At 43.4% G+C, this 14,438-nt stretch overlaps 1 protein-coding gene across 3 annotated transcripts in view; it reads right to left on the bottom strand.

Moving 5' to 3' along the window:
* Nucleotides 1–14,438, bottom strand: part of MCC (MCC regulator of Wnt signaling pathway) — a 397,697-nt gene that overhangs the window by 293,335 nt on the left and 89,924 nt on the right. For all 3 annotated transcript variants that reach the window (XM_081826454.1, XM_081826455.1, XM_081826456.1), the window contains exon 3: nucleotides 7,553–7,767. In XM_081826454.1, coding sequence (XP_081682580.1) covers nucleotides 7,553–7,767 — 215 coding nt within the window. The remainder of the gene's footprint in view (nucleotides 1–7,552; nucleotides 7,768–14,438) is intronic.

Below are 14,438 nucleotides of genomic sequence, written 5' to 3'. Positions count from 1 at the left end.
TATTATGTTGAGCGAAATAAGTCAAACAGAGAAAGACATGTATCATATGACCTCACTGATATGAGGAATTCTTAATCGCAAGAAACAAACTGAGGGTTGCTGGAGTGGGGGGGTGGGGTGGGAGGGATGGGGTGACTGGGTGATAGACACTGGGGAGGGTATGTGCTCTGGTAAGCACTGTGAATTGTGCAAGACTATTGAATCTCAGATCTGTACCTCTGAAACAAATAATGCAATATATATTAAGAAAAAAAAAAGAAGAAGAAGAAGAAGGCAGCAGGAGGGGAAGAATGAAGGGGGGGTAAATCGGAGGGGTAGACGAACCATGAGAGACGATGGACTCTGAAAAACAAACTGAGGGTTCTAGAGGGGAGGGGGGTGGGAGGATGGGTTAGCCTGGTGATGGGTATTGAGGAGGGCACATTCTGCATGGAGCACTGGGTGTTATGCACAAACAATGAATCATGGAAACTACATCTAAAACTAATGATGTAATGTATGGGGATTAACATAAGAATAAGAAAATAAATAAAAATAATTTGGAAATAAAAACCCAGTATCCCATACTTGGAATGAAGAAAGGGGGGAACACCAAAAGCTAGCATGAGACATGAGGAGTTGGTCAAGTGGTTAACCAAAAAGGTGACTCTTACCTATCTTGCCAGTACTTATTTATTCCTTATTTACTGATAAATTCCTTATTTATTCACACACATTTTGAAGATTTTTCGTTTACTTTTCTTTTCTTTTTTTAGAGACTGAGAGAGTGCACACATGCTCGGGGGAGTGGGGGGAAGGAACAGAGGGAGAGGGAGAGAGAATCTTAAGCAGGCTCCACACCCAGCACTAAGCCCCATGCAGGGCTCAATCTCACGACCCTGAGATCATGACCTGAGCCAAAACCAAGAGTCAGACGTTTAACGACTGAGCCATCCAGGTGCCCTGTTATGTCAGTTTTTAAATTCACTACTTTTATCTGTACAACTCATAACTGTCTTTTTTTTCTCCTTGTAAATCTCCTTGGAACTCACTGCAGGCTCTATGGTGCAATGGGTAGCACACCGGACTTTTAGCACAGGTAAAAATGTAAATCACTTTTGCAAAAATACTTGAAGTATGAAATTAAATCTTAAAATGGGCCAAGTTGAAGCCAAATTGTCCAAAGGATTCTAAAGGAAGCTGGCCTTGAAGAACAGGATGCAGAATGCAGAACTGCTCTCCATCTGCGTAGAAATGAGGCAAAGTGTGCCTAGAAAGTCATCATTTGAAATGTTAGGGAAAACTCACAGAGCAGGGAGAGTTGGCTTTTCAGGTAACAAACAACACAAAGCCAACAGTATTATTTGTCTCTCCACAGAACCTAATTTGTTTACTTATTAAAATTCAGCTTTAATCATTTGGAAGTAACAATTCAAGATTCTGAAAAGTTTCTATCTACCCTATATTCTAGACCCTTCTGTCACCCCTCTCAAAAATCCAGTATTTTATTTGTACTGTCTCAATTCTCTGAAAACTTGAAGAGTGATCAGCATGCCATGTGCTTAAGAATCTCTTGTTCTTTGATTCTGAACAATGCCCAGAAGAGGGTGCTCACAGAACAATCAGCTTGCTTTAACCACAATCAGGATACATCTCTTGAACAAAGGCTTTGATGTGGTCATCCCGAGTTTGGAAAGAACCATATGATCATAGCATCTTAAAATTACAAAAGGAGAAATGGAAAGTTCTCTAAATTAAAAGCAATTCAGGGGGGCACGTGGGTGGCTCAGTCGTTGAGTGTCTGCCTTCAGCTCGGGTCATGATCTCAGGGTCCTGGGATAGAGCCCCGCATCGGGTTCCTTGCTCGGCGGGAAGCCTGCTTCTCCCTCTCCCACTCCCCCTGCTTGTGTTCCCTCTCTCACTGTGTCTCTCTCTGTCAAATAAATAAAAATTAAAAAAAAAAAAAAAAGCAATTCAGGGATACATAAAAAAAAAAAGAAAAATTTGGTGAAGACCTTCTAAATGAGGGGAAATGGGAAGACAAATGATGACTTCAACATTTCATCAACTTTCTGTATTGCTTCAAATACTTTATATCTTGTGCATGACTTCTTTTATAGAATAATTACTTTTAATTGCCATCAATTAGGTAATGTCTTTATTAGTAAAAATTAATAAAGCTGATAATGAATACTTAAAACAAGTAGGATGGCTGAAAAGAATCTATCAGAAATTGATACTCCATTCAGAAATTTATCGGTGTCGTAGCTAAAAAGTAAAACTTCAGTTATGTTTTATAATACTTAAATATATCACTACTCAGAATCTATCACATCACAATTAATACTTAGACTCTTCGCTGCAGGACAAATCTTCAGAGAGAAAATCCATCAGAGAGCCGACGATGCATCTTTCCCAAGGCATCTCTCTACTAAGCTCCTGAAGGGTCTCCTCTTGCTTTGCTGATCGCCTTCTGAGTTAGGTTTACGTGTTACTGGCAGTTTTGCCACTGCCCTGTCCATTTAGCTAAGCTGGAACGCCATTTCCCAGAGTTCTCTTGCCTGTGTGATTCTGTACGGCCCTGAGAGACCTGTGTGAAATCCAGGAGGTAGAAGTGAAGATTTCTGGACGTTACGGTTAAGGGGCTGCTCACCTACTGGTGTATCGGGCTTGTGGCAGCTCCAGATACCCTAGGTCTCCTCCTCCTGCTGCTCTGAGTCCTGGGCCAGGCGTGTGTGCAGCTCCAGGATAAGAGGGGGCCAATGTCCCCTAGAGGTCCCCCACAGCACTGAGGTTGGTCGTGGTAGTAAGAGAACAGAAGTGGGGTCCACTGTGTCCTTATGGGTCTCAGGTTGTCCTCATGCATGCTGGCTTGTCTTTGCCTCCTCTGCTCTCAGCTTTCCTTCTCGTATGCGGATCTGATGGACTTGGAGGAACTTTAGGTTCAACCCTAGATGCAGAGTCAACAGCCTGCACAGATCACTCGCCCAGTTCCCACATTCGTGTCAGGCCTACCCCTTGTAATAAACCCTTAGTCTAGACCACGGGTAGCCATCCACTTCTCAGATAAAACTCTAGCTGCTATAAGCTTCTATGTACACCACCATCTTGTTGCCTTTGCATTTTGAACAGTGTGTTAAACCTCAAAGTCATAATATCCACTGTCTTTGGTAGAAGGAGAAGACAGGTATTTGGTGGTAGAAGAAAAGGAAGAGATTCTTAGAAAGGTAAAAGCTTTTATAGGAAGCTCCCAGAAGATTCTCAATGCTAAAAATGCTAGTGCCAGTTATTGATTTATTGCCTCTCATCTTCAAATCCATCTTTCCTTGCCTTGCTTTGTGATAGTGAAACTGGACCCTGTAAACATTTCTCCTTTTTTTTTTTTTTAAGATTTTATTTATTTATTTGGCAGAGAGAGAGACAGCGAGAGAGGGAACACACGCAGGGGGAGTGGGAGAGGGGGAAGCAGGCTTCCCGCCAAGCAGGAGCCCGATGCGGGGCTTGATCCCAGGACCCTGGGACCATGACCCGAGCTCAAGGCAGACGCTTAATGACAGAGCCACCACGCACCCCTCTCCTTTTTTAAATGATTCACTTATTTTAGAGAGAGAGAGAGTGAGCATGAGTGGGAGGGACAGAGGGAGAGAAAGAATCCCAAGCAGACTCTGGCTGAGCACAGAGCCCAACACGGGGCTTGACCCCACAACCCCAAGATCACAACGGAGCCAAAACCAAGAGCCAGACGCTCAACCCTCGGAGCCACCCAGGTGCCCCTCTCCTTTTTCAATAAGGAATTCTCATCCTGGTTCTATGCCGCTCTTCCTCCCTGCTCGCTCTTATGGTGGATGGAGGCCAGGAGCACAGGACAGTCAGTGTCACCCCATTTGGTGGCACCATTTGGGGGACTTCCCAGTGGATTTCTGGCACCAAGCAGCAGCAGGCCGCTTCCCAGTGAATTCCTCAGTGGACATCTCAGGGGGCACCTTCCTAGTGATGCTCAACGAGTCTTGCGGACACCCAAATGGGTGGCATCCAGCAAGCTGAGCTGACACTCCAGAGGGCTGGCTTCCTGCTCAGCAGCCCTGGCCTGTAGCGTCTCAGGGAACTTCTCTGCCATCCAGTGGTCCCCAGCCGCTCCCTTTCAGTGGGGTCTGCTGAGGAGAGGGCCCTCTTGGAGCACTATGCCTCCGCTCTGGAGAGCGAGTGGCTGCTCTTTACACATGCTACCCGTGTTCGTTAGAATTTTCTTTACTCCTTAGTAAGTAATCTCCTGCGACTAGTTAATCATTTTTTATGTTAAACTTCCCTGTGTGAATTACTGTGCGCTTTCTGTCTCCGAACTGGACACTGATAAAAATGTCTTTTGCTCTTAGTAGCTATTAAAAAAACAGAGCTTAAGTTTATTAGTTCAGGATTTGTTTTAGTAGGAACTTAAATTATGTGTAATGTGAGTACATAAGTGAAGGGACGGCCCGGGTGTGCAGTTTAGAGAGTGTATTTGCTTTCTTTGGCTGCCTATGTGAGGTATTCCTCAAAGTGGGCTCCATGGGTCCCTGTGAACAGAGCCTAAGTCAACTATTGCTGTGAAGCAAACCGCCCTAAATGCGATGGTTGAAATCATGATCATTTATTATTTCTCACATTTGGTAGGAGGACTCCAAAGTCACAAGACAAATGGTGAAGATACATGAAAGGGTGAGGAATCGGGGTTCAAAAATGCACCCTACCGGGCGCCTGGGTAGCTCAGTTGGTTAAGCGACTGTCTTCGGCTCAGGTCATGATCCTGGAGTCCTGGGATCGAGTCCCGCATCGGGCTCCCTGCTCGGCAGGGAGTCTGCTTCTCCCTCTGACCCTCCCCGCTCTCATGTGCTCTCTCTCTCTCTCTCATTCTCTCTCTCAAATAAATAAATAAATAAAATCTTTTTAAAAAAAAAATGCACCCTACCACAGGGTCCAAGGACATTACCTAGGGTCTGTGAGTTTAAATAGTATTTTGAAATTTTCAAACTTTTTTTGTTTTTGAGAGAGAGAGAGAGAGCATGAGAGTACATGTGGGGGTGGGGGAGGAGCGGATGGGCAAACGGAGAGGGAGAGAGAATCTCAAGCAGACTCCCCGCTGAGCACAGAGCCCCACTAGGGGCTTGATGCAGGCTCCATCTCACCACCCTGAGATTACGTCCCTGGAAATCAGGACTTGGATGCTTAACCAACTGAGCCAGCCAGGTGCCCCAGTATTTTGAAATGTTCAATTCAGTGAAAAAATAAATCACATTGTGATAATGAAGTCACAGGACTTCAGTTCCTGCATTTGTATTTATGGTCTCATTCCCACCAACGGATCACCTTAAGTAAGAGTGTACAACTTTGGGGGCACCTGGGTGGCTCAGATGGTTAAGCGTCTGCCTTCGGCTCAGGTCATGATCTCAGGGTCCTGGGATCGAGTCCCGCATCGGGCTCCCTGCTCCTTGGGAGCCTGCTTCTCCCTCTGCCTCTCTCTCTCTCTGTCTCTCATGAATAAATAAATAAAATCTTTAAAAAAAAAAAAAAAGAGTGTACAACTTTGTTTGAGGGGTTATAGTTTCTTTCTATGTTTCTTTCTTTTTTTTAAAGATTTTATTTATTTGAGAGAGAGAGAGAACGAGTGGAAGGGAAAGGCAGAGGGAGAGGAAGGAGCAGACTCCCCACTGAGCAGGGAGCCTGACATGGGGCTCGATTCCAGGACCCTGAGATCATGACCTGAGCAGAAGGCAGACGCTTAACTGACTGAGCCACCCAGGTGTCCCATCTTTGTTTTTTTCTTTGTTTCTTTGTTTCTTTCTGCCTCTCTCTCCTTTTCTTTCTTATTCAGTGTATCCCAATGAATAGTCATCATTATTGATTATGTGTTCATCATAAGCTTTTATAGACATAAAACATATATACATAAAGTGTGTAAACTGTAAGGGTGTACTTCATGAATTTTAATAAAGTGAACACTTCTGTATGTTATAGATTTACAGAAAAGTTGCAAAGATAGTTCTCAAATACCTCACACCCTGTTTCTGTTATTATTAACATCTTACATTATTATGGTTATAGTTGTCACAATTAATGAACCAATACTGACACTTATAAAGCCTATAATTTATCCAAGTTTCCTTAGATTTTTACCTAATGTCCTATTCAGGGTGCCACATTACATTTAGTTGTCATATCTTCTCAGGCTCCTCTGAGCTGTGACGGTTTCTCTTTCTCAGACTTTCCTTGCCTCTAGTATCCTTGACAGTTTTGAAGAATACTGATCAGGTATTTTATAGAATATCCTTTAATTGGGATTTGTCTAAGGACTGTATTTTAATTATTGCTGGTATATTTAGAATTAATTGTTAGTTCCTTCAAACATGTCACCTAAAATGTCAAAATTAGAAAATTTACTTCAAACACAAGAAGTTTGAAAATCACTAGTCTATGTCAAAGCAGACTATAAATATACATAAGTGAAGCTGTCAAGATGTTTATTCCACCATTCAAACTTCAGTTTCAAAAAAGCCAGGTAGGTTTGTAGACCTTTCCCACAGTGTTTGGATAGCAATCTCAATTTATAAACTGCCTGCATGTCACCCAAAATGGACCAGACCATCAGCTACCCCTCTGCGTTCCACAGCTCTAACTTCAAAGGGAAGACAATAGCTCTTCACCAAAGGGCCACCCCGGTAGTGATTCATCCCAAGGTCAAAGAGAAAGTTAAACTAATAATGAAATTGTAAGAACTAATAATGATTGTAATTATTACAATTACTAATAACTGTAACTAATAATGAAAATGTAAGTTGTTTCTTTTCAGCAGAAAATATATATATATATATATTCTTAAAGATTTTATTTATTTATTTGACAGAGAGATAGCGAGAGCAGGAACACAAGCAGGGGGAGTGGGAGAGAGAGAAGCAGGCTTCCTGCCGAGCAGGGAGCCCGATGTGGGACTCGATCCCAGGACCCTGGGATCATGACCTGAGCCGAAGGCAGACGCTTAACGACTGAGCCACCCAGGCGCCCAGAAAATATATATTTTTAAAGGAGATAGACATTTATTGAGTATAGCACAAGGGATAGAGTGCCACAAGGCAATGGTGGGGCGGGGGGGTGGTTGTCAACAGAAAATACTTTTGAAGTACAAGCAGAAACAATAATCAAACTTTCAATGAATTGTTTTCCTCTTTGTATTTTAAATGAGTAACGTCCAAATTAGGGAACAGAAAGGATTATATCCTATCAATTTGAAATGTCTGGTACCATAGAAGTACTCTAGTCATGGAAACGCTGATGTCGTTACCCTAGTAATTAAATCCATGCAAGTTACAGACTTCACTGAAACGCCTTTTAGGAGTCCATTTTGCTCTCGATGATGAGAGTGAAGTCACTGATCACAAGTGTTCGGAGCACTTAACATCCCTGGCAATGCTGTCAACGGTACAATGTTTAGCTCCAGAAGAAAGACAATACCCAGTATGTCCCTTGGAGCTCAAAATCAAATTATCTGTACTGCAATACACACAGGCCAAAAGATGTGTTCTATGAACCAGAAAGTACTCACCATGTTGGCCAGCTCCAGATAGCTTCCTCCTACAGAGCTGCCAAAACGCCGTGACTGTGTGAGCAGTTTGTGGAGGTCAGCAGCCTGCTGATGCAAAGAGCGTCCGCTGTACTCAAGAAGCTTCTGCAGGGCCCACTGACTCTGCAAGTCCGGGCTCTGGAGGTCCCTGGCTCCCGAGTCGTACTCCCAGCTCTCCCTGGCTGCTGATAGGGCACCTACGTCCAGGAGAGGCAGGGGAAATAAAAAGATGTTTCCTTCATTAGCTTGCGGGTGGCCAATAGGCAATGATCTGGAACCCCCTAAGCCTTCCTCGTGCCAGCATATCAGAACACATGTGGCGCCCAGACTGCGTGCTAAGCACTTTCTCTTTCAAACAGACACATGGGGAACCTGGAGATAAAAGCAGTTTTAGGCCAGTTGTTCAGAAATAACTATTCAATGACTGTATGCCCCCCAAACAGAACCACTTGGCAAAAAAGCACCAGAGACCCAAGGAAAAGAAATCCAGAGCAGAGCCACATCTGTCTGTGATTTGCACAGGGTTACTGGATGATCAGCCTTCTTACTGTAATCGTTCTCCCCAGTTGAGGAAGAAGGGAGCAAGTGAGAAGACAGAAAGTTCAGAAATGGCACTTTCTCATAATTTTCTCTTACTCGTAAGAAGCTACAGGAAACAAGACGGTGTTTGCCAGTTAGGTGTAGCCATGCGGCTGAGTTCTGAGCAGTAGAATGTGAACAGAAGTGACAAGAGTCACTTCAAGGCCTGGCTCCTAAAACCCCCAGGGTGCGATTCTCCATGCCCTCTGCCTTCTGGCCTGGTTCAAATGGGCATGGCACCCCTGGAAGCCATGGGGTACAGATGATGAGGCCACAAGATGGAGGATGCCTGAGTCCCTGAACGATCTCCTGTGCAGGGCTGTCTGATGATCCCAAGCACCCTGTTTTGACCTCATGAGATGAGGAAAGGGAAATTCCTTTGGTCACTGTATATTTTTGGTTTGTTGGTGAGAGCAGTTAGTATGACCTTAACCATTACAACAGATTAAAACCTAATAAAAGATATTAAAAAGTATAATACAATGGGAAAGTACAATGACAAAGTACACCTGGAGAGGGGTGGGGATGTTCAGGGAAAGCTCTCTGGAGGAGAAAGCCTGATGCTTCAGTTGTCACCGTGGCTAGAAAAATTAGTTTTGGGGCAAAGCCCTCTTCCCTGTGTTGCTCACTTCTGAACAGAAGTCCCTTGGGTGCAGCTGGCTGGTGGAGCCTGGGTCACATGCCTCTGTGTCTTAGCTGCAAGGGAGGCTGGGAAATCTGTTTTCTGGCTTCTGCTTTGGGGAGGCAGGATTTGTAAGGGAGACCTTTCCCAAACACAGGAAGAGTATTTCAAAAGGCCTAGGCAGCTAGAAAACATCACAAACGTCTATACACAGGCACTGTGCTAGGTACCGGGGATGAAGCAGTGAGCACAACAGATCTTAATTCCTGCCTGTGAAGTTTTCATATTGGTGGGTCTTCAACACATGACTTTTAATGGCAAAAAAGGGGACTCATTAAAATGATTCCATTTGTGCTACGAAATGAGAACATATACAGATTACCCTATAATTTACTTGAGTGTAATTACATATAGCAAACTACAAATTATGTACAGTGGGTTCTGATATGAATGTCCAATCTCCCCTTATCAGGTATTGGTGAGTTTAATCAATGTGATTAGGTAAACTTTCTTTGTCTGGAACCACTTAGGATGTTTTCCCCTGTGGTTCATGGTCTGATCTTCAGTCATTCTGACCCAATACTCTCTGTACAGTGCTGTATGGCTGGAGTGACATATCTTTGTATTAAAGCACTATGTTTGCAACTGCTCAAAGTTTCTTCTTTTATTTTTTTTATTGTTTTTATTTTTTAAAGTTATTTATTTATTTGAGAGAGAGAGAATGAGTGGGGGTCAGGGGAGAGGGAGAAGCAGACTCCCCACTGAGCAGGGAGCCTGATGCGGGGCTCGATCCCATGAACCTGAGCCAAAGCCAGACACTTAACCGACTGAGCCACCCAGGTGCCCCTCAAAGTTTCTTTCTTTTTTTTTTTTTTTAAAGATTTTATTTATTTTTTTGACAGAGAGAGACACAGCAAGAAAGGGAACACAAGTAGGAGGAGTGGGAGAGGGAGAAGCAGGCTTCCCGCTGAGCAGGGAGCCCGATGCGGGGCTTGATCCCAGGACCCTGGGATCATGACCCAAGCTGAAGGCAGACGCTTAACCACTGAGCCACCCAGGCACCCCTCAAAGTTTCTTTTAATATTAAAATCTATCAACTGTATTGCAAGGGTGGTTTTGCTTTCCTTCAATATAGACTGCAAAATGCCCCACCCCACCCCCGGCCAAGTGATCTCTGCCATCTGCCTAGCTGGGTCACATTCTCTGCCCTGGCCCAGCAACATATGGCAAGAAGACTGCCTGAGGTCAGAGTTGAAAAATGGTTAGAGTCACAGAGGGCCTCCTCTCTCCCGTGGAAGATAAGGAAGCATAGGTTTGGGTCCTTGCCTTTATGTTTCACCACAGGACCTGGTACCTTACACACAGCCTGCAACGTCAGGCATTTAATATACATTTAGTGAGTGGATGGCTGAATTATCCATGGTTGTGGTACCACAGGGTTTCACTTCTTAACGGGAAAAGGAACATGAAGATTAATTTTTAAATCAAAATAAATTATACACTTAAACTTTATCTCTATGCAAACAGGGAGTCTCATTTTTAAATAATAAAATACAACAGTTCTGGGATAAGACAGCCCAAGGAAGCTTCATTTGAATTTATGATGCTGTATTAACAGACCTAAACCCAATTTCTGGCAGAGTCATATAATCAAGTTAGCCAAGCTCCATGTTAATCAGCAAGATCAAAAGGCCCTCACACTATTACCATAACAATTTTTGCCGAAGTGATGTTGAGGAACTCAGATCTTCTGCTAGAGAGACAAGTCAATCACATTAGCATCCATGTGAATGGACCCCAGAAAGGGAAGTGCACTTTTTAAATACAGTTCCCTATTCCCATTACTCTCTTTCAATGTGACTTCATATCTGATTTTTCTGGATAAAAACCAACATTCCTGAGGCAAAATTAGTCAGTTAATTAGGATGATCTCACTGAAAACCATCAAAACTGTAGGTCTGATAACCATCTTCCTTTTGCCTTTTGAAGTATCATGAAGTTTCCAGGCTCACACTCAGCCTATAGCCGGCCTTACCTCACTCCCTTGCTAACCTCAAGAAAAACCTGTTGAACTCGGGGAGGTGGCTGTGCTTTCTTTTCCTTAAAACGGATACCATTACCATTCTACTGTCCCCCAATGCTCACGAGGCTCTCTGGTCTCCTCTTATAAGGACACTAATCCCATCATGAGGGCACCATCATCATGATCTCATCTGACTCTAATTATCTCCCCAAGTCATATCTCCAAACCCCTTCACATAGGGGCACTAGGGCTTCGATATGTGAATTTGGGGGGAATACAAAGCTCAGTCCATAACAACCAACTGAGCTGTTGCTCTCTGGGCCAATAAGGACACGGACGGTGTGGCATCCCTTTAAAGACCAGAGGCCAAGCACTGCCTGGGCTTAGAGTTCTCTGCATGCCCAGGATCAGAGAAGGCCATCATTTCTGCCGCCGTAATTCTTCAGGGCACTCTGAAGTAAGGGATAAGGTGTATTCTCTTATTTCAAACCAAAATATTTCGTGTTTAAAGGTGGCGGAGCACAGATTCTAAATGTTTCCCTTAGCAGAAAAGCATGGAAAACAGCTGGTGTTTTGACATGTCTATAAACTACATCACTGGGGAAACCCTGCTCTCGGAGAAATACTGAAATAGAAAGTCCGCCAAACACTGAGACCCTGGTTCTGCTGGGTACGTAGCAGCTGCAAACTCGTGCTCTAATCCCACCTTCAAAGTGCCACCCGGGTTCGGCTCCTGCAGTCACTGTGCTTATTCACCAAAGGCTCAGTGCAACCTTCCCAGCAGGCCAAACCCCCCATGAGGCTAAGGCAAAGCATTCAGAACACCTTAAAGTCACCTCAGAGACAGGAACAACCATCATGATACCTAACATCTACTCGAGGCCACTAGGAGCCCGGTGCTAATCTAAGCATCGTCCATATATTGTCTTATTTAGTTCTACGCACAGCCTAGGAATGACTAAATCATTTTCCCCAGTTTTAGAAGAGGACATTTTCTCTCTCTTGGCTTATTTTTGTTGACATTGCCCTGTTTGCATAGGATAGTGGTTAAGAGCCGGGGTCTTGTAATCAGATTGCGTGGGGTCAAATCAAGAGTCACTGTGACCAGCTATGTGATCTCAAGCAAGTTACTTAGCCTAAGCCCCAGTTTCTTCGTCTTTAAAATGGGGACACTGAGGTGTTCTTCACAGAGGTGTTGTGAGAATTAAGCAAGATGAAAATATGTAGACAATGGAATATTACTCAGCCATCAGAAAGGATGAATACCCAACTTTTACATCAACATGGATGGGACTGGAGGAGATTAAGCTAAGTGAAATAAGTCAAGCAGAGAAAGTCAATTATAATATGGTTTCACTTATTTGTGGAACATAAGGAATAGCATGGAGGACATTAGGAGAAGGAAGGGAATAATAAAGGGGGGTGGGAAATTGGAGGGAGAGATGAGTCATGAGAGACTATGGACTCTGAGAAACAAACTGAGGATTTTAGAGGGGAGGGGGGTGGGGGGATTGGTTAGCCCGGTGATGGGTATTAAGGAGGGCATGTACTGCATGGAGCACTGGGTATTACACGAAAAAAATGAATCGTGGAACATTACATCAAAAACTAATGATGTACTGTATGGTGACTAACATAACATAATAAAATTAAATTAAAAAAAAAATACTAGAATGTTTAGACAACCCCTGGCATATAATAAACTGATCAATGAATGTTAGCAATCATCTGGTCCCATCTTACAATTCTAGTTATTTGTAACCCATTTTGGACAACTTAATAGGGAACACTATATGGGGCAAAAGTATACTCTCTCCCAGCTTGTAGAAGGTAGCTGTTGAAAAACAAACCTTTGGCACCAAACCAAAATTTCATCAATGGTTTTATACTTTAATACTAGGTTCTTATAAAGACAATATATAGCCAATTAGGTCAGAGTCAAAGTTATGTCTCTCTGAGTAAGGAATATTCCATTAGTAAGTCCAAGACTTTGGTTATTGGGTTTGAGAGACTTTGCTTCCCTAAGTGAGAGAGAGAGAGTGAACAAGAGAGAGAGAGCACAAGCAGGGGGAGCGGCAGGCAGAGGGAGAAGCAGGCTCCCCACTGAGCAAGGAGTCCAACACAGGGCTCGATCCCAGGACTCCGGGATCATGACCAGAGCCGAAGGCAGACGCCTAACCGACCGAGCCACCCAGGCCCACTTTGCTTCCCTATTCTACTTGGCCAGCTCTTATCTCCAGAGGACAACTAGCCTTCCCCAAACTGGCAGCCAGCACCAGGAGGAAAGCCACACAGCCCAGCGGCAGCATGAGCAGCTCAAAAGCAGAGCATGTAAGAGTTACTCATCGTATCTGTGCTCTGGCCACCCTCGCTACCCCTCTGTTTTCTGCCCGCAGTTCCTTCTTTTCCATCCTTCATTTGAGAGTTGGGGCCTCTCATCCTATCACAGGCAGATGATAACACAGAGTGGTTAGGCAGTCCTGAGACCTGGATTAATAGTATCTTATGACACTGTCTGTATCTAGTGGTCATTAATTTTTCGTCTGTGTGGATTGTTTAGAAAACATTACTTAATCTATTACCCTCAGTGGCAAGAGAGAAAATACTCCTTTCAAAACACCCGAGGCAGCTACCTTTCTGCATTTAGAACCACCACACCATTACCATAGAAAGAAGCGTGGGAATATTTGAGCAAATCGGCTGTCAGCTGTCAGCCTTCCCTGTCATAGCACATTTACTATTTCCAGATAATACTGACATCAACAGAAGGAGCAGTAAATCGTTTAGTCCAGAAGGGAAGCACCGTGTAAGTCTTTAGTCATTTATTAATGTCAATGCTTGGTATAAAATTCAGGAGCCCAACTCCCATGAGGACCTCTAGCTTCCTCCAGCACAGATTACATTGCAAATGCAGGCCAATTGTCTTAAAAATCTGGCCTGTGGTCACAAGGAAAATTGGGTGGGAAAGGATAGATAAATAGAGACTACCTAACCTTCTGGGAAAAAACAAAAAACAAAAGCAATGCAAAGCACATGTCCTACTAAGGGAAGGTAAAAAATATTAGCTCCCAATGATAAAAGTCAGTTCTTCGGCCTTTGGCTATCTTCAGGAAGTGAACCAATTAGTGTCCTATTTTGAATATACGTCACATGTGGCCTATCTAGGGACAATGTACTGAATTTCAATGAAACATCAGGAATAGAGTGGAAGATGTATTTTGAAATGCAATTCCCTTCCCCCTGCGCCAAGACTACTGATAGATGACAAGGAGGAAAGAAATGAAGAAATGCATTTTTCTTATGGAAATGTGCTTATCAACATCATCGTCATTACTGGTTATTTCTTAATGTCCCACTCTGTACAAATACGTTCCATGATCCTTGTTGTATTTAAGCACAGGCTTGGGAACATCTAATGGAAGACAGTTTAGAGACAACCAAAAGGAAGCAGGAATAAATAACCTTTAAAATTCTTCTCCAGCTCTAGATTCTATTGTTCTGTTTGCTAAATTTAATATAAAAGGGAAAATGGCTGCCCTTAGGCAGTTAATAATTTAGTTATGAAAGCACAGCTGAGGCAAGCATCTTTAACTTTAAAAAAACAATTAAAAATAATATTTGGCAGCTTATTATCTTGGCTTGTC

This window comes from Leptonychotes weddellii, chromosome 7, assembly GCF_054177405.1.
Source record: "Leptonychotes weddellii isolate Sample4059 chromosome 7, ASM5417740v2, whole genome shotgun sequence".
NCBI classification, from domain to species: domain Eukaryota; kingdom Metazoa; phylum Chordata; class Mammalia; order Carnivora; family Phocidae; genus Leptonychotes; species Leptonychotes weddellii.
The sequence above is the reverse complement of the archived record's forward strand: the minus strand, read 5'-3'. Positions and strand labels throughout refer to the sequence as shown.